This window comes from Xyrauchen texanus, chromosome 27, assembly GCF_025860055.1.
Source record: "Xyrauchen texanus isolate HMW12.3.18 chromosome 27, RBS_HiC_50CHRs, whole genome shotgun sequence".
NCBI classification, from domain to species: Eukaryota; Metazoa; Chordata; class Actinopteri; order Cypriniformes; family Catostomidae; genus Xyrauchen; species Xyrauchen texanus.
Genome location: NC_068302.1, coordinates 28952288 through 28973374, shown reverse-complemented (window position 1 = coordinate 28973374; position 21087 = coordinate 28952288). Strand labels below are relative to the sequence as shown.

General features: G+C 40.8%; 1 protein-coding gene across 2 annotated transcripts in view; it reads right to left on the bottom strand.

The window, feature by feature from the left end:
* Positions 1-402: 402 nt before the first annotated feature.
* Positions 403-21087, bottom strand: part of LOC127620845 (metalloprotease TIKI2-like) — a 91380-nt gene continuing 70695 nt past the window's right edge. For both annotated transcript variants that reach the window (XM_052094108.1, XM_052094109.1), the window contains exons 5-7: positions 5818-5908; positions 1448-1690; positions 403-1273 (exon numbers count right to left, since the gene is read on the bottom strand). In XM_052094108.1, the coding sequence (XP_051950068.1) occupies positions 1048-1273; positions 1448-1690; positions 5818-5908 (560 nt within the window). In that variant the 3' untranslated portion in view covers positions 403-1047. The remainder of the gene's footprint in view (positions 1274-1447; positions 1691-5817; positions 5909-21087) is intronic.

The following is a 21087-nucleotide window of genomic DNA, read 5'->3' as shown; positions in this document are numbered from 1 at the left end:
TAATAAAAAAAAACGTGCAGTCTATTTTTTAAAGCTACAATAAAGAAATTCTAAAGGTACGTACAAAGGGAATGTCTGCCACCTGGTGGCTCATTCGGGATGTGTTGCTTGCTCTGAATGAGTGTAATTTATTAATTTGTACTGAACCTTTTTGAAAATGTCTAGGATATTTTCTCTATATAATAAACTATATATTATAATGGTTATTATTTTATTAATGTGCTTATTTATTTTACCATTTTAAACGATAATCCCATTGCCGCAGCAGTGGAAAGTCTGCCAGTAGGCGGCAGTATGTGCTCATATCTTAGTTATGCTGAAAACACCCAGAAAAGTTAAAACTCAAAGGAAGTCTTTTTTCATAACTTTGTTAACTTTAATAGTTGAGAAATGCATGAAAATATATACTCTTCATGTAATAATAAATATAAACTTTCTGTATGAACAAATGCACAATTTACAAAACATGTCATTTCTTTTAACTATTTAAGTTTTTTCATTATCTATCAGTGACCATATCACATAATTACAGCCTCTTTTATATAATTTAGATGTTAGGCTTAAACCTGTATATGATACTGAGAATTTGGTATATTTTCTATTGCCCCATTTCACTCATTAGAAAAAGAAACTTCACATTCTTATTATGCTGTCTGGTTTGATTGGGCAATAGAGACCAGCTGTGTGTCTATTCACATAAAGGTACAATTCGTAACTCACTAAAGCTGATTTTTACATTCAGGGAATCAGCTTTGAACATAGTTGTAACAAAACTATAACACAATGTTCTTACAATGTTCTGTTATTGTTATTCTGACAACTATAATTTTGCCAGATGTAACAATTAGATATTGCTCACATATTTCTACTGTTACACATTATGGAAACAGCATTTTAGTATCGTTTATTATTATTATTTTTTTTTTAAGGCAAAAACCTGAAATTGATCTAAGCAGTTCTACACTTCCATTTATTTTGTCCACAATGGCAGTGTAACTTAGAAGTTCTGACTTCAGATGGGTTATATGCCTCCAAAAAACTCACTCCTCAGGAAGTGAAAACCAGTTGTGAAATGAGACTTGCCAAAAGGCAAGTCAGCGCATATCTTGGGTTTGGAACAGAACGGTCAAGTGCACTGGCGGTTGTGGGCTGGCTGGGGGTCTTCAGTTTGTCTCTGAGTGGAGTTCTTCTTTGCTGTTGTTCCTGTTGTGTTAAAGAAGGCTCCACAGTCACGTAGCCATTGGTTAGCCTAATGTTCGGATGTGCCGTTGTGCTATATGGTCAACACAAAACCAAAAATATGTATTAATGGATAACCAAACAGGAATTGTCATTCAACGCAGCTGTTAAAACTGCACTTGAAGCAATGTTAGTTTCACTGGGAAAAAAGAGATTTTAAATTCCTGGTGTGGTAAATGTTTTTTTCTGGTAATCTTTGTGTCCTCACCTGTCTCCTATGCGCACCCACAAATCACTGAACAGACGTGGTCGACTGTGTGCACGATGAGTTTTTCGAGGACGTTTATACTGGCCAAACTCTTCTAGTTGACTGAGGCTGTCTGGCAGCAGCATATGGGTGAGTTCTTCCTGGCTGGTCTCCTCAAGCTCAGAGGGTGATGTCCATTCCGTTGCTGGCTCAGAGCTTCCTTCAGTGGGAATCACAGTGGTACCCTCCACCTCAGACAAGCTCCTTGGGTAAGAACATGTCGAGACCAAGTTATCAGACTTTTGGCATACAAAATGTTTTTTGTGATGCTCTCAAAATCAATATATTTATGCATATATAGAGTTTGCTTAAAGGGATAGTTTACCTAAAAATGAAAATACTCACTCTAATGCCATCCCAGAAGTGTTATGAATTTCTTTCTTCTGCTGAACACAAACAAAGATTTTTAGTTCTGTAGGTCATCACAATGCAATTGAATGGGTACCAAAAATGTTTAAGCTCCAAAAGGACATAAAGCTGGCAAAACGTAATCCATAATCTATAAAACTCCAGTAGTTAAATCCATATCTTATATACCTTCTATGATAGGTGTGGGTAAGAAACAGATCAATATTTAAGTCCTTTTTTACTATCAGTCTCCACTTTCACTTTCACATTCTTCTTCTTTTGTTTTTGTTGATTTGCATTCTTCAGGAATATCGCCTCCTACTGGGCAGGGAGGAGAATTTTATGGTAAAAACAGACTTGAATATTGATCTGTTTCTCACCCACACATATCATATCACTTCTGAAAATATGTTTTAACAACTGGAGTTTTATGAATTGCTTTTAAACATGTTTGGTACCCATTCACTTACATTTTATGGACCTATAGAGCTGAGATATTCTTCTAAAAATCTTTGTTTGTGTTCAGCAGAAGTAAAAAATTCATACACATCTGAGATGGTATAAGGGTGAGAAAATGATGAGAGAATTTTCCTTTTGGGCTGAACTATCCCTTTAAAGCAAGTTCAATACAAGTTAAGCTCTATTGAATGTATTTGTGTCATAATTGTGATTACCAAAAAAAAAAACAAAAAAAAAACATTTAGACTTGTCTGTCGTTTATTTAAAAAAACAAATGGCAAAGTAAGGCACTTACAATGGAAGTTAATGGGTTCAGTCCATAAATGTTAAAGTATAGCCACAAGATGGAATTATTGTGTTAACATGATTTTAGTTTCATAAAATCGCTTACTAACCTTATTAGGGTAAAGTTATTACCTATATTGCAACATTGTTGTGCCAAAACACTGGTAAACCCTGTTAGAGATTTGATCACACTAAAATAGTTTAGAACAGAGATTTTACCAAACATATGTGAACACACATAATGTTTACATTTTGTGGCTCTACTTTTGAAACAGTGTGTATTTGAATGTTTATTGATTGTTACCATTCACTTCTTGTGTCACTGCCTTGCTGTAACCACGATTTTTGCTTAGAGCAGGGACAAGTTATTTTCTGTGGTAATCAACAATCAATCGAGTACTCGCTTGAGCTTAACTTGTACTGAACTCTCATTCCTTACAAATTTAAGACGAGGGGAGTTTTCTGGAATCTGTTTGAAAACGGTTATTATTTTAAATTTTAATTATTTTATTAATTCCGTTTGGTGTAGAAATTACCCACCTCATCTTTAAAATAGTTTATTCAAATATTGTATGTAAAGGTTCTTTTAGAACTGGCCAATGTCAGGAGACAGCTTTAAAGCATGAGAGATAAGATCCTTGGAGTGTTTCAAAAAGCTCTGGCTTAGTGTGAGTGTGTCTGTGTGTGTTTTGGAGTGTCTTTGGACTTCAGACAGGGCCATATCAACCTTTCGGCTTGCTAAGAATTTACAAAGAGCCAAAATTACCAGTGAGGTCAAAGCCACAAGCTCAGAGTCTTAAGCTCCCTTAATGATGTCCATGTTCAGGTTTACATACCAATACTGCATACTAAATGCTAATATGATACAATTGTGAATTTTCTTTCAGGATGTTTCAATATAAAAATTGGGACATTTAGACATTTGAGCGAGACTAAAGCCCACAGTAAACTCGCGTTTTGGCTTTTTATCATACTGTACCAGTAGGGTGTAGTATTGCCCAAGATTAAGCCTTTTTATGCACTTGTCACCTCCAGCTGTTGAGTGCCCACTGGGACATTCCATCCCAGTAAACATGAGCCAAAGCTGCATGCACTGGGTAACCATGGCGACATTTGTCTTATTGTAAACCGTATTTTATTCCGATGTGCCTCCTTGTGGTCAGGCCAACCAGACGTGTTTAATGTGTCCATGAAGCATTTTGTTTGGTTTGTCTCTCATAATCACCCATATGTGCACCACAAATGCACTGTAGGACTAGTTTGAGCCTGATGTTTGTAGTTCATGAGCTTTTAGTAAACATGTGTCCAGCTGCCATCACACATTGTTTTATTTGCCCGTCATATCACCTCATTTTTCGCTTTACAATGGAGACCGAAATAGAGCTGGACAGATGGAGAGAACATGAGAGGAAGCCTGTGAATGCTGCAAGAGTTTGTGTTTCGAAACCACAGTCAGTCCATCATTCAGTCAGTCCATCCAGCTGTCAGCTTGTTACCATAGCCACTGTCATCATCTCCAGCAATCTGAAAACCCCCCCTCGCACTAGTTTTTTCTGCCTCTCCCACTTCCAGCATCGTTGTGTGCTAAGGGAAATCACTTGTATTCAATTTAGCTTTTTCAAATGATAACTTCTTGCTGTTATGGTGGTGATCGGGTGCTTTTCAAGTTTAAACTGCCTTTTTGAGACTATTTGCCTGCTTGGTGCTCTCATTTTTCCATTTTCACCCTTGTTTCGACTGGGTGTTGGGGCCATAACAACAGCTATTTTAATAAGCACAACCTACACAACCTTTGGATCACCTCTTTCCAGCCCCCCCAGAGGCCTGTTAAGTAATAATACGAAAATGCCAGCGGGGGGAGGTGGTGGGGGTTGTCCTTGTATAAGCAGGCACAGCACCCCTCACTACAAGACAAATGGGTAAGGCATACAGGCCATCTGAGTTGGCAGAGCACTTTTCTGGGCCAGCTCTTCATGGTTGGTGGCATTGGAGGGGTGGGGGTTGATCAAAGCCATAGTTGAACTCTGTTTGGAGTTTAGCACACTAAGTGGAATATCCTCCCGGTGAATTACAATGTGTTAAAGGTTTCTATGTGGTGAACTATGATGTATTAGTGATCTGTGTATGTAGTATGCAGCATTATATTCTGCTCAACGGAAAGTTTGTTGTTTAACAACTTCATAATTATTATGTATGTGTGTGTAGGGGAATTGCCACAGAGCGAAAAGGAATTAGAGGAAGAAATAAGGTGACTGAATCTAAATGGGGGACAAAGCGAAGGGGAGCAACGTCATTTTGTGTGAGATCCATGAAGTGAAGATTTTAAAAAGAATATTTCAGCTCTATAGGTCCTCACAATGCAAGTGAATGGGAGCCACATTTTTAATCTAAAGAATCCACATAAAGGAAGCATAAAAGTTATCCATACGACTCTAGTAATTAAATCCATGTGTTCAGACATGATATTATAGGTGTGGGTAAGCAGATCAATATTTAATATTTTTTTCATAACTTCTCACCCCTAGTCTAGTAGGGGGTGATATGCATGAAGAATGTGAATCACTAAAAACACAAGGAGAATGTGAAAGTGTAAATTGTGCAGTGATGAGGATTTATGGTAAAAAAAAAAAAGGACTTCAATATTTATCTTTTTCTCACCCACACCTATCATATCCCTGCTGAAGATATGGTTTTAACCACTAGAGTCATCTGGAGTATTTTTATATTTCCCTTGTGTCAAAATGTTGGCATCCATTCACTTGCACTGTAGGACCTACAGAGCTGAAAAATTATTCTAAATATCTTAATTTGTGTTCAGCAGATGAAAAAAAAAGTCATACACATCTGTGATGGCATGAGGGTGGGTAAATGATGAGAGGATTTTCATTTCTGGGTGAACAGTTCCTTTAATGTTTTCATAGTGTACCAAGTTAGATAGCTTCCTGTAAAATTTACAAAGATAATTTCTATGATATGTAAGCAAGTGTGCTTCAGAATATAATCAAACCATATCAGAATCAAATTGAAAGCTTGTGAACTGGAATCAAATCTTACCAGGAAATCTGTATCAATACCCAGCCCTTATTTATCTCAGTTTAAATGTTAGCATAGTTACTGCATTTTGGCTTTGCATGGCAGGATGAACCCACTACAAATCTGTGTATAATGTATGTTTGTGTGTGTGTGTGTGTGTGTGTGTGTGTGTGTGTGTGTGTGTGTGTGTGTGTGTGTGCACTCACTGTGTGATAGGCTCTTGTGCTGGTGTGTGCTCCACCTCATAACCCTCCTGTCGCAAAATATCCAGCACACTGTGGTTGCCCAGGAAATGACCTGCATCAAACAGAAAACAAGGAGCAATCATGTTAAATGTGACAATGCTGTTGAAACAACCCTTGTGAAAAAGTAATATACCAAATTATATTAAAAATACTTTTATTTCATGATAAGTTTACTATACATACATGAACATATCTATGTACTAATTGAAAGTACCATGTTATTGCACTTATTTCATGCTTTCTTTGAGAAACTTTGACCTCAACAAATGAAGTGGTAAAGTAGTATAGCTTTTACAAATGCAATTAGGGGATGTATATATTAAGTTCAAATATAGAGTACTATAAGAAAGTACGCTGAATAGGGGCTTATTTCCATCAAACTTGTTTTATGATTCTACAACTTGTTTGAACATTGTTAAAAGCAATTGTCATAATAATGTTCTTCGAGTACAAAAAAATATTAGTAATATGACTTAGAAATATTTTCTGTTTATATATACTGTATACTATATATTATATTACGCCATGTCTGTTCTGAGAACTTTTAAGAGTGCATATTTCATTTGCATTTCAACATACTGTTATATTAACAGAGAACTAAATTTTGTCTGTCTTGTAACTCCCATGTTTAATGACAAGAGGTCACTAACGCTGGAAATGTATTCATTTAAAAATGATAATCAAAACATTATTTTGAGTACTTTTTAATTGCGCAATGCACATTCCTTAAAACAGAAGAGTGATTAACATAATCACAACAACATTAAGTAGTCATTATGCAGAGTGGATTTTACACCCAATTTATACCATACCAGCTTCCAAAATTGTCAAAATCACTGTGATTATAGTTATTTATCTACATAAATATTAGTCAAAAACTGTCCCCTTACACTGTTTGAATGTTGATTCCAAAAATATTTAAATCTGCTTCCACGGAGAGAGACTATGTGCTTGTCATTATTTTCAGTTCACACACACCTCTCTGCCCAAACATTTTTTTCAACAAAATGAAATGTCAGTTGTCAGTTAAGCCACTGATGATGATACTACTGGAACACTGAATTGGTTCAACTGTGTGATCTTGTGTATAGGTTCCTCCTCTTTATGTATCTATTAAATGTCTCAATCAGACAGTATTTTGTTGTTTGTGTCTGCATTCAACAACGTTACATATGTACAGAGGTGGACAGTAACAAAATACATTTACTTGAGTTCTGTACTTAATTACACTTTTTGAGTATCTGTACTTAACTTGAGTATTATTTTTTCTGGAAACTTGTAACTTTAACTTCACTACATTTGAAAGACATATATTGTACTTTTCACTCCACTACATTTCTATCAAGGTCCTCAAGTAGAAAGTCGTTACTATGTAGCAGCTTTGAAAATCAGCGGATGATTTTTTTTGTTCTTCTCTAAAACGTGATTGTTTTTTTTGCAAGTGACAGACAGCCTATCAATAATCACACTTGTAGAGTCATATGTCGTGAAGTTCAATGATTTCCCAGCATTTTTGGAACACTGAACAGTTGGCAAAATGGAAGATGGCGGTTCCTCTGTGCAGTACATGCACCCATGGCCATACTTAAAATGATGTACCAAAATGATGTACCAGTTTCCTGAAAATGCTAAAGATGAATTTTAATTTATTGTGAAAGCTTGAAATTATCTGTTCTATAGAGCTAAAGTTTCAGTATGAAGTACGGTCGGTCAAATAATTTATGGATTTGCCCGTAAGTTGCCATAGCCTTGGATACACCACTAATGCACATGTAAAGTTTGACAATGACGTTAGTTAGCATGCAAAAGCGTGAATTCAAATGTAAATGAGCTTAAGAGTTAAATAAGTTAATATCTTTTAACTTTAAACATTTTTTTTGTTACCCTGATTAATTGCTATAATTAAGGGTAGAGCTGCACGATTAAATCATAAAAAGATTGCAATCTCGATTCAAACACCCACACAATCTCTTTCCTAAATGATAATGATTCGCCTGTCAATTAAACCTTTGACAAAAGTCATACTGGAACATTCAAATCTGCGTTGGTACTGCCAATGAGCCAGAGAGAGCATTTATCATGTATAGGTTTGAAACAGCTTTATAAACAGTCTTTTCTAGTCCTGGACTCCCAGCCAAAGTGTGTGGTCATGTCTGTATTTACAGCAATTTCACTGTCCACTTGATTCAAATGTGGATGAATATATACACATGTAAGCACACTGCCAGAACTGTGTGAGAACACTACCATGCTGCTTTTGTGGGGGTTTAATAACAAATTTGTCAATTCAGTTGTTTAATTTCTATAGGTTTTGTAACATTCTAAAAGCTCTTTATTCCACAGATAGTACCAGCTAGTCAGTGTATTACTGTAGGTTTCTTCAGAGGCATATGGTATTGTAAGTATTAAATACAACAATGCAACAATATAAAACAATGCTTTGACATAAAAAAAGGAAATTTACTTTTGATAATTAAGTACTTTTACTTAAGTAAAAGTCTGTCTTTACAACTTTCACTTGTAACATTAGTAATATTTGACCAGTAGTATCTGTACTTTCACTCAAGCAATGGAGTTGTGTAGTTTGTCCACCTCTGCATATGTAGTTTGCCCTGTGTTTTATACCATTTTTAAAGCAGCATGTTGCATTCGACATTGTGTCACTTTAAGAGGTAAGGGTTGAAGAGGTAAGCCAGGAGCCTTTGTAGATCAGTGATAAGATGGTCCAGTCAGACATCTGCGTTTTTCACTTTTCTTTGTACAAAGGGCAAAATGACACATTTACCTATTTAGTAAAACATTAGGTGTTAAAACTACACAGAATTATAGTCCTTTCACCTGTTGAGTGTTCTGCTTGGGGACTTGCTATTGGCTGTTGTATATGTATAATTAATTAGGTAGGTCTGTGTAAGTTTTGGGGACAGTTTAGGTGTTTTATAAACTAACATTTAAAAGATATTGAGATTATAGTTATGTTTTGAGTTCAGCTTAATGTTAAAGATGTTTATGTTATGAAAAGAGGTAATTTTTTAGTTACCTTGGTTGAGATTAGTGTTGCTTTGAGATGGTTGTTATACAGAGTGACATTATGCAAGATTTATTGCAATTCTTCAATGTTAATATTATAGATTATCAATAATGGTTTCAAGACTCACTATATTTGGTCCCCCAACATACTTCCAAATAATACCCACGCAATAATACTTAACATCCAGAAGTTTATGCTGAAATGCAGTTGTGGTGTGTTCAAACACTATATTATTAGTATAGTATAACATTAATGGATGTCCAGCACTTATACAGTGTAATGAAGTTGCAATAGTAACATCAAAAAAATACATGATAAGTTTACACTGTGTCAGTTCTGTGTGTTTCAATAATTAAATACAAGGGTAGATATTTACAAGGGTGTCAATTTTAGCACAACCAAGTACACTTAACACATCTTTAGTTGCACAGTACTGCTGTCAGCAAACTAATGTGCATTAAGTACAAAGTTAGTTTTAATTAAGTACCAATTTAGCAGAAATTAAGTATACCAATTTATAGTCTGCCAGCAATACACTTTAGTATACTGAAGCACCCAAGAATAGAGTATGCTTAAGCATATACATTTTTTCACTAGTGGATACATTTCAGATGGGTGTGTACAAAGCAAAGGTCAGGCAGATAAATGCATGTGGTCATGGGGGGATGAGGTGATGGCACTCTCTCAAGAACCCTCTTATATCTCTTATCCTGGTTTTGTTCTTGATCTTAAGGTACACTTGTTCCTGAAGAATGAGGCTATATCACAAGCCCCGTGCTACTGCCTCTCCACCTTGGCTCTCACGTATAATACACTCATAATTCCTTCACTCTTGAGACATCAAACACCCGCGCTCCAGAGCCACGCTGATGAAAGCTGTTTCACTTCTCCACATGGCCGATAATCCCGTGTGTCACTCAACCCAGCAATAAGCGCTAATACAGCCTGACCTCATCGCCTCAGCATGCATCGCAAGCTTATTAACAACACGCTGAAAATCTTCAAGGCTGTCTCTTTTCATGCTTCTTTATCATCATCACTATTTTGCTGATCACTCGCTAAGACAGTGCGGGGGAGAGGGACTAGTGGGTGCTTTCTTGGCCGTAAAGTTCAAAGGCTGCTGGAAGGACTGGCATGGAGCGTGAAGAGGCTACCGCTGAGCGTCGGCCAGATTATGCCACTCAGTGAGGCACCTCGACCCTCTGCGTGGTGGGAAGGAACAAGCGGCCCATTGAGGCCCGTCCCGTTCTGTTCCTCACCTCATATTCCATCCGAACGCTGCTGAGATTGTCGACTCAGAAAAGTTCAATGGCACAGCAGCACAGTCAGCAGGCGTCGCACAGCCACATCCTCTGATAAATGTTCATATTAAACCCGTAAAGAGACTACTTTTACAGAAATTTTGAGTAAAACAAGCACCACTCTGGAATTCCTCATGTCAGGTCAAGCGGACCATTTCATGAGCAGTATTTATTTGCATGATTTCAGCCACATAAATAAACCTGCTGTACAGAGAGCTCTCACAGATGTCTAGTACTGGAGTACGTAGTAACTGAAGGAAAGTTAGGTTACTGGAGGAAGTAGTTAGCTTAAGTTTCAGGCTGCGGTGAAGTGTGGGTGGTCACCTGGCTGAACAGAAACAACATAGATATAGCTATTAAATCGGATACCACTGAACACCTGTAGAGGTTTTTCTTAATTGGATTTGCTTTTTATGTTGGCTTGACAGACCAAAATTTCTGATTGTAACCTGTCCTAGAGCTTTCAAGCTACATACACCAAACTTGGTGTATGTAAGTTTGGTGTAAGTCCTTTAGCCTGTTCTGATCCAGGTTGCTATGTCTTTCAGATAGACAGACAGATGGATAGCTGGTGGTTTCTTACTGTAATGTCTGTAAAACCATCAATCTTTTCAACAATGCTTTGTCAAGCCAACAGCAAAGTTTGTCTTGACAAACTTTACCTATTTGGTTGCATTTATATTTTATCTCATGGGACTTACAGTGAATTTAAAGTATTAATTTGATAATTTTAAGCATTTTTATATAATTTCAAACATTTGATTAGTTTATAAGTAGGTGTGTTCCCTGGGACTTGAACACATGACCTTGGTACCCATGCTCTTCCAGTTGAACTAAAGGAACACTTGGTCCACATGCTAGAATGCTCGAAAAGAGTCCACTTGAATTGTCTGCAAGGAGGCAGGGGTATGCTCCAAATAATGGATCAGCCTGGACTAATCTCTCACTCTCTTTCTCTGTAGGCACCCACACCCAAAACTCTGGCTTGCAAAAATAAATACACCCGCCCAGAAACAAACAAACAAACTCATGCTCCATACACACAAACTCACTCAGCAACAGGAGCTCCAGCTCTCGCAAAGCTGATACAATTCAGCATGTGGTGTTTTTGTGGTGTTTATTTTGTGACCGCAATTGGTATATTCTGATTACCAAGAACAAACTGCCTTTAAGAAGTCCTGAAAACAAAGCAGGCACACGAAGCAATAACAGGCCTTAAACAAATCCATTTGAGGCTTAGCAAAGCTCCTGGCTTTTCGCACCAGTTACACCCAAACTCTCATCCAAATCATCCCTCTGAGTTAAACTTGCTGAGACTAAGACAGGTGCAAAGTCTGTGAATTCGTTCCCTTAGAATTAGATAGAAGAGAGAACAGTTATTACTAAGAATATAGTTTACATTATAGTTCCAAAGTTTGAATAAGAATATTTATTTTTTATGTCTCTGAAGCTTTCTGGCATTTTGTGCATTCTCATAGTATTGTAATTGCAGCGAAATATTGAGGCTTAATGACATTTTTATGCCATGTTACTCATAACAGTTGTCGGTTGAGGGCGCTATTTAGCTGCTGTTGTCTTTTGACAACCATCCATATCTGCTCGATGTTGGTCTCAATAAAGTAATTTGGTATTTTTGGAGTGCAGGGTTTTTGATAGAGGGGGGCGTGGCTAATATAATGGCTCAACTTGTGGAAATTCTAAAACCGCTGAAATCGATTACAGCATCTGTAACATATTTAATATGAACTAACAATGAAGGCATTTACATGCACACAATACACTGATAACTACCAAAAATTCAGACAATGTAAAATGTGTTCACATGAGACTTGAAATCATCAGATTATTTTCTGCATTTGAAGTCAAAATGTAAACAGACATGCATACATTTGATAAGCCATTAAAAACCCTGGTATAATGTGAAAAAAGCTACAAGCGTCGAGCAGTTAATGATTAAACTGTTTATGACCTTATAATTTTCTAAAAGCACTTAGATGAATTCTTCTGTTAAAACTTGTGTATTATTTGAGCTGTAAAGTTGTGTAAATTGTAATTTTTTACAGTCATTTTAGGGTTTGTTGACATTTCATTGTCATGGCAACGAAGTTGTAAATTGGCTATAACTTCACACAGAAAAGGCTAGTAAGTGATTTTATCACACTAAACACACATAGTGTTTATATCTTGTGGCTTTACTTTTAAAACAGAGTATTTTAAAATGTACAGAATGGCTCCATTCACCAATTTTTTTAACTTTTTGGTGGTAATCAATATTATGCCACAAATGCTGTCAATTGAGCTAAACTTTTAACATTTTGAACCCGGAATATTCCTTTAATGATAATTTCCGCATACATATGGTTAATACAACATACAACGTTGCATACGACATTAATCCATTATGATCTAACGTGAGCAAACCAAGAATCATAAATTCTGTAAACAAATATTTACAATTATTATTGTTCATTGTTAGTTCATAATTCCTTATTCATTAACCAGTGCTAACATATTGAAGGGTTACCGTTAACCTGTAGCTCAACTGGCTGATTATGCCACTTGCAATTCCAAAGTCATGAGTTCAGATTCCCAGGAAGCAAACTTACTGATAAAGTGTATTTCTTGAATGCACTGTAAGTTGCTTTGAATAAAAGTGCCTGCTAAATAAATACCTGTATATGTGAATGTGTTTAACCAACGTCCATAGATCTGGCCATTACTGTAATATACAAATCTTCGCAAACGCTTTACCTGAGTTATTCTCGGTTTCTCTTGGGGTAATTATGGGTTTTACATCACTTTTTAGACTTCTGTTAGTGCATTTATACATTTTCCAACCCAACCCCCCCCCTTATTCCTCTCACTCAGAAGATGTACTGTGACTGGGGTTTGTTTTGAGTGTTTTGGGTTGTGTCCAGATATGTCAGCACCTTCATGCACACTGATTCATGGCATACAAGACCATACACATATTTTAGGCCTGTGAGGACAATTGACATGTTTGCGTGCTTTACACTTTTTCATGAAATGCCATGGAGGTGGGTGATGAAGATTGATTGATGTACAGTACTGTTCACTACTCACACATTGGGAACTATTAATACTCTGCCAACAAACAGTATTCAGCAGGGAGGAATAATGATGGAAAGAGAAGAAACATGACATAACGTTCATAAAGAGGAGGTGATATAAGCTTGTGGTGTATGGCTAATAGGCAATATGCGTCACAGTGATTTTGAGAAGTACAATTTTGCCAATGTACCTAGATCAACATCTTTTGTTGGCCCTGGAACAACATTAAGTAGTCTTTGGATGCTTATTAACAATAAGGTAAATATTTATAAATAAAAAAATGGATGCTTAATGTATTCGGCAACGTTGGCGCAAGTCATGTGGAAGCATTTTTAACCTATTCCAAAAATCGAATTGGTTGATCGGAATGATGTTTCTGAACCAACAAGGATGTTTATTCAGTAATACGTCCCACTAAACAAAATCACGGTCACAGGCATTGTGGGTCATCAAGCTTGCGTTTTCTTTGATCATTCACTGATGTGCTATGTTAGGTAACATCTAAATTAAATGGTTTGATTCAAGTCAGAAATATTATTTAACATCATTGAAACAACCTGAATGCATTAGGTTACACCAACAAAACTAATTTTCAGAATCAGAATGAGCTTTATTGCTTAGTATGCTTACATGTACAAGGAATTTGTCTTGGTGACAGAATTTTAAGTGTTAGATAGAGGTAGAAAGAGGAGGTTACCACTTTTTTCAGTGCTAGTTTTGTGTTGTTTGCTCTAAGCTTTTATTATGAGCATATTATACAATATATGTGTGTGTATATCTGAGGCTGTGTAGTGTCAGATGCTCAATGGAATTCTTCATCATGGACTCACACTCCATTTAGTGTGATTACACCACAAACTACTGACCTCTAATGCAGTACAGCTCCACCTAATCAACACACATACTGCACACTGCAAGTTTTTACAGCAGCAGGAAATCTGTAAATCTTAACATGGTCTCTGAGTCAACAAACCCTTTGCACTGCCCCGAGTGTATGCAAGAGTATATGACCCGCAGATCAGTTAGGAGAATAGCTCTCACACCTCCTGTAAATCTTACACACGATCAGGAAATTCCAGCCCTCAGGCATCTCTGGGATCTCAGTTGAGCCGAGAGATTAGTAGGAATTAAGAGGGTGCTTCTCTCGTTTACCTGTCCAACGGAACTCCTCTGGTGGCCCCTCAGCAGACTCTTAATTAGGGGACTCTCTGTGGGGCTGCCGTTGGGTGTGGTAGGGGTTCAGGGAACTGGGCTGGACTGTTTTAAAGTCTGTTTGGGGTTCAAGGGTTTGATGCAGAAACAGTGAAGCTGTTTCCTTCATAGTTTTAAATATTTACATTTCTCTTACATTGACTGTGAAGTGGCTGGCGAGCACATTTACCAAAGACAGGGAGAGAGCAATGGCCTGACCATTTTCACAGTTAGAGACACGTGAATATGGACGAAAGCTTTAGACAAAATGAGAGGGAGAGCAGGAGAGCATTAACAGTCAAAACTCACAGGGGTTAAAGCATTTAGGGGAAACTGCCCCTGCGGTTTGTTTTAGTTTCTGACAGCTTGGGTCTCCACTTCATTTTTGGACCACTGAAGTGGCTGCATGAAGCAGCAGGCATGATTCAAGAGAAAGAAGCCTTTCTTACACAGGCACACATAAGCATACTTGCAGAGAGTAGTGACATGCTGTTACCTTTTCAAAATTTTCTCTTTCCCTCTTTCTCTGTCAGTATCAATTTAAATTTAGTGTGCTTTATTGGCATGACAAAATGTTACATTTGTATTGCCAAAGCAGCACAAAATAATTTGAATAAAATATTTGGATTAAACAATTACCAAATAAAGTATTAACAAACAAAATAGTAATGCTATTTGTTAATATACACTGAGTCAAAACATTATGACCACCTGCCTAAAATGCTGTTGGTTCTCCGCATGCCAAAAAAACATAATCAACCCGCTGAGGCATGAACTCTGCAAGACCCCTGAAGGTGTCCTGTGGTATCTGGCACCAAGACAATAGCAGCAGATCCTTCAAGTCCTGTAAGTTGTGAGGTGGAGCCACCGTGGATTGGACTTGTTGGTCCAGCACATCCCACAGATCAATCAGATTGAGCATCATCCTGCTGAAAGAAGCCACTGCCATCAGGGAATACCATTGCCACGAATGGCTGTACCAGGTCTGCAACAACGTTTAAGTAGGTGGCACGTGTCAAATAGACGTCCACATGAATGGCCGGACCCAGGGTTTCCCAGCAGAACATTGTCCAGAGCATCATACTCCCTCCACTGGCTTGTCGTCTTCTCACAAATCATCCTGGTGCAATCACTTCCCCAGGTAAATGGCGCACACGTACGCAGCCATCCATGTGATGTAAAAGAAGATATGACTAAACAGACCAGGTGAACTTCTTCCACTGCTCCAAAGTCCAGTTCCGTCACTCGCGTGCCCATTGTGGTCACTTTCGATGGTGTACATGGTTCATCATGAGTAATTTGCAGACAATTTGCCCCATACGCAGCAGGGTGCGATGCACTGTGTGTTGTGACACATTCCTCCCGTAACCATCATTATAACTTTCTGTGACTTGTGCCACAGTAGACCCTCTGTCAGTTCGGACCAGACGGGATAGCCATCATTGCCCTAGCGCATAGCCTTGGGTGCCCAACACCCTGTCAATTGTTAGTGGTTTGTCTAATCTACCCATACCTTGACATGTGGTCTTATTAGGAGATGATCAAGGTTATTCGCTTCACCTGTAAGTGGTCATAATGTTTTGGCTTATCAGTGTAAATAAAAACAGTATTCACATTAAAAGCCATAATATAAAATCCAGTATTTATATTTTTGTTTCAGATTTTGTTCTGATTGTTAATCATTACATTAAATAAAAAATTTGAAACAATATTTAAAAAATTTTATTAAACATTTTCTTAGATTTAAAGGATATATTATGTCTTTTAATGTGAAACTGCATGTCTGTGCTGATAACGTTTAACATTGAAAAGTCTAAGACATATTTGTATTTAGTTTATTTAATTTTATATTTCTATAATTTTTTCCTTGAATGAATAAATAAGTAAAAACATTCATTTATTTATATTTTGAATTAGTATTACATTTTGTGTCAGTAGTGTTGGGGTGGGATAGGATCGCCTATGTGAAAAAGGGGGAGAAGCTATAGCATGTTTTTGTAAACTTTTTCATGCTTGCACATGCTCAAAAAAGGTAAATTATTAAATACAACTTAAACGTAGTCACACCCTTTAAGCTGAGATTGGCCCGCCGACTGTTAGACAATTTATTTTGTCAAAATATATCTACAGTCTTGGCCAACACAAAATTGTTATCATTTGAAAGCTTAGAAGGTCTACTTAACAATGCATGTAGGCATTATGACCAAAATTGAAAAAGTGCTTTGTTCTGTTTTGATCATTTATGAAAAAAATTGAAATACATATTATTGTAATCAGTAAAAACATAACTCATCAAATATGTGTGCCATGTGTCATATGTTGTTGGAAACCTCTCAAAGAGTAGAATTCAACCAGCCTATTTGTTTTACTAATAGATAAAAATATATTGAGTAATAGCTAATTATATGTCTTTGACATTTATGTTTCATGTGAACAAGTGTTGATTGGATGGTTCACTATTACATATAACTTTACAAAAAATATACAGAACATAAAATACAACATACATTACTTTGAGGAGATTGTGTTTCAAACGAGCCCCGCAAGGTTGGATGCATAGATCATAAGATAACTGACACGCAGGACAATGTGCATAATATGCACACAACATCTGGCATTTTGCAATCTGGCTGAAAACATGTTAGCTTTCCTGGATCAGATGACGTCATTGGAAATGATGTAGCATCATTTAACGCAATCAGATTGGGTTCAGATCAGTGCAAAAATCATCCATATTTGGGCAGAGAGACATGTGATTGGTGACTGTTACATATGTGTTATGTATACCCTGTCTTGTTTCACTGTTGCCCTTTTGTTTGCCATTTTTGTCACTTTTGCATTTCTTAGTTTTCACTTTAGTCCCTTATGTAACTCCATAGTCCCCTTGTTAGCGTTCGTGTTTTCTGTCTTCTAGGATCGTCTGGAAGCCGATCCTTTGAGGGGGGGCTCTGTTATGTATACCCTGTCTTGTTTCACTGTTGCCCTTTTGTTTGCCATTTTTGTCACTTTTGCATTTCTTAGTTTTCACTTTAGTCCCTTATGTATCTCCATAGTCCCCTTGTTAGCGTTCGTGTTTTGTCATTGTTTTCACCTGCCCTCATTAGTTTGCCTTTTGCTTCTGTTAATCACCTTGTTATCTTGTTTGAGTTCTGTTCGTTCATTGGCCCCTTTTTCCCATGTTTATGTATTTATACCCTGTTTCTTTGTTCAGTCCTTGTCTATCGTTGTTTGATGTTAGCCTGGTGTGTGTTTCCTTCCCGAGTCCTCTGTTTGTTTACATCGTGTTTAGTTAACAGTTTTTATGTTTTATTTCCCCATTGTGGGTTGTTCCTTTGTGTTTACCTGTTTGTTTATTAAATAAAGTTTAAACTGCGTTTGGATTCGCATCTACTCGTCTTCCTCGTTGCTCAAGCGTTACAGAAGAACGATAGACCACAAACAATGGATCCAGCAGTTCAGCGAGCTAACTACAATCTGCTCTGCTTAAGGCAAGAAGACCGCCCTATAGAAGACCACATCCACGACTTCCTGAACCTGGCGAGTATCTCAGACTTCCCGGACTCAGCCTTGGTGGTCTTCTTTAGGGGCAATTTGAACACGGAGCTGAGGGAGCGGTTGCCACAGGCAACGCACGGCGGGACGCTCTGCGACTTCCTGGAGGCGACCCTACTAGTTTGCGGCTCACAGCTCACCGTGGGCGTCGTTGAGGAGGACCCTACCTCTCCACCCACGGTGGTGACTCTCCAGTCGTCCCTAGCGCTCCCAATCAAACCAGCCCCTTCTGTCAGCGAACAACCCCCCACGCCAATGGCTTCCCTTGAACCTGCACGGCCAACTTCGTCAACCCGGAGGAGGAGGAGAAGTCAGGCTTCCGCCTCCCGGCCCACGCCTGCCCCGGTCTGCGAGCCAGAGCCCACGCCTGTCACAGTGAGCGAGCCAGCGGCCACGCATGTCACAGTGAGCGAACCAGCGCCTACGGCCTCTACCGTCAGCGAGCCTGATCCCTCGTCAACCACGGTCAGCGAGCCTGAGCCCTTGCCAGCCACGGCCAGCGAGCCTGAAGCCACGCTGACCAGGAACAGCATCCCAGCTTCGCCAGTCGCATCAGCCCGGAGGAAGAGGAGAAAGGGAGAGGTCTCTGCACTCCAGCCTCCGCCTGCCGCAGCCCCATGCCCTAAACCCCCCTTGGCTCTGCCCTCAGTGCCCAGCGAACCCAAGCCGGCACATACCACGGTAACCCAGCCAGAGCCTGTAGCCTCAGACGTCAGTGAGCCAGTGCCGATAGCCTCAAACGTCAGTGTGCCAGTGCCTGTAGCCTCGACCATCCCTGAGCCAGCGCCTGTAGCCTCGACCGTCCCTGAGCCAGCGCCTGTAGCCTCGACCGTCCCTGAGCCAGCGCCTGTAGCCTCGACCGTCCCTGAGCCAGCGCCTGTAGCCTCGACCATCCCTGAGCCAGCGACTGTAGCCAGGACCGTCCAAGAGCCAGCGCCAGTGGTCATGCCCGTCCTAGAGCCAGCGCCTCCCGAGCCTTCCAGGGCTCCGCCTCTCGAGCCTACCAGGGCTCTGCCTCCCAAGTCTCTCAAGTCTCTCGAGTCTTCCAGGGCTCCTCCTCCCGAGCTTTCCAGAGCTCCGCCTTCCGAGTTTCCCGAGCTTTCCAGAGCTCCGCCTTCCGAGTTTCCCGAGCTTTCCAGAGCTCCGCCTTCCGAGTTTCCCGAGCTTTCCAGAGCTCCACCTTCCGAGTTTCCCGAGCTTGCCAGAGCTCCGCCTTCCGAGTTTCCCGAGCTTGCCAGAGCTCCGCCTCCTGAGCTTTCCAGAGCTCCGCCTTCTGAGCTTTCCAGAGCTCCGCCTCCTGGGCTTTCCAGAGCCCCGCCTTCCGAGCTTCCCGAGCTTTCCAGAGCTCCGCCTCCCGAGCTTTCCAGAGCTCCGCCCCCCGAGCTTCCCAGGGATCCACCTCTCAAGCCTCTCGAGCCTACCAGGGCTCCGCCCCTCAAGCCTCTCGAGCCTGCCTGGGCTCCGCCTCCGGGGCCTCCTGCGGCTCCGCCCCAGAGCCTCCAACGGCTCTGCTTCCAGAGCCTCCTATGGCTCCGCCTCTCGAGCCACTCAAGCCTTCGACGGCTCCGCCCTCAGAGCCTCCCGAGCCTCCTACGGCTCCGCCTCTCGAGCCACTCAAGCCTTCGACGGCTCTGCCCTCAGAGCCTCCCGAGCCTCCTATGGCTCCGCCTCCCGAGCCTCCTACGGCTCCGCCTCTCGAGCCACTCAAGCCTTCGACGGCTCCACCCTCAGAGCCTCCTACGTCTCTGCCCCCAGAGACTCCAGAGCCTTCCTGGTCTCCGTTCCTAAAGCCTCCCACGGCGCCACCTACCTCGGCTCCGCCTCCTGAGCCTCCTTCAGCTCCACCTCCTGAGCCTCCCTCAGCTCCGCCTTCTGAGCCTTCTGAGCCATCACCTCCCTCGGCTCTGCCTCAGAGGTCCTCCTTGGCTCCGCCTCACGCGGCTCCGCCGGCCTCCCCTGTGGCCACTCCATCTCCTAGGCCACCAAAACCGGCCTCTGTCCTGTGGTCACCTCCCAGGTCCCCTGAACCGGCCCTTGGCCCACGACCACCTCCCAGGCCACCAAAGCCGGCCTCTATCCTGTGGCCTTCTCCCAGGCCTCCTGACCCGGTCCCTGTCCTGTGGCCTCTTCCCAGACCTCCTGACCCAGTCCCAGTCCCGTGGCCTCTTCCAAGGCCCCCTGACCCAGTCCCTGTCCTGTGGCCTCCACCCAGGCCTCCTGACCCTGTTCCCGTCCTGAGGCCTCCCCCCTGGCCTCCTGACCTAGTCCCTGTCCAGTGGCCTCCTCCCAGGTCCCCCAAACCTGTCCTTGCCCTGTGGCCAGCTCCCAGGCCTCCTGCACCTACCCTTGCCCGGTGGCCAGCTCCCAGACCATCGAAACCTGTCCCTGCCCGGTTGATACCTCCCTGGCCCCCTAACCCTGTCCCTTTGTGCCCCCAGGGACTGCCTAATGGGCCCTGTGGACTGTCTCATCTCCATTTGTGCCCTCGTGGACTGTCTCATGTCCCCCCCGGACTTCCTGTCTGCCCCTTGCACCACCATGACCTGCCTGTCTTGCCTTCTGTGCCCCCCTGGTCTGTCTGTCTGCCCATGTGCCCACTTGGACTGTCTGTTTGCCCCTGGTGCCCTCATGTTGTTTTTGTGGGTTTTTGTCTTTTGTTTTTTGTCTTCTAGGATCGTCTGGAAGCCGATCCTTTGAGGGGGGGCTCTGTTCTGTAACGCTTGAGCAACGAGGCAGACGAGGAGATGCGGATCCAAATGCAGTTTAAACTTTATTTAATAAACAAACAGGTAAACACAAAGGAACAACCCACAATGGGGAAATAAAACATAAAAACTGTTAACTAAACACGATGTAAACAAACAGAGGACTCGGGAAGGAAACACACACCAGGCTAACATCAAACAACGATAGACAAGGACTGAACAAAGAAACAGGGTATAAATACATAAACATGGGAAAAAGGGGCCAATGAACGAACAGAACTCAAACAAGATAACAAGGTGATTAACAGAAGCAAAAGGCAAACTAATGAGGGTAGGTGAAAACAATGACAGAAAACACGAACGCTAACAAGGGGACTATGGA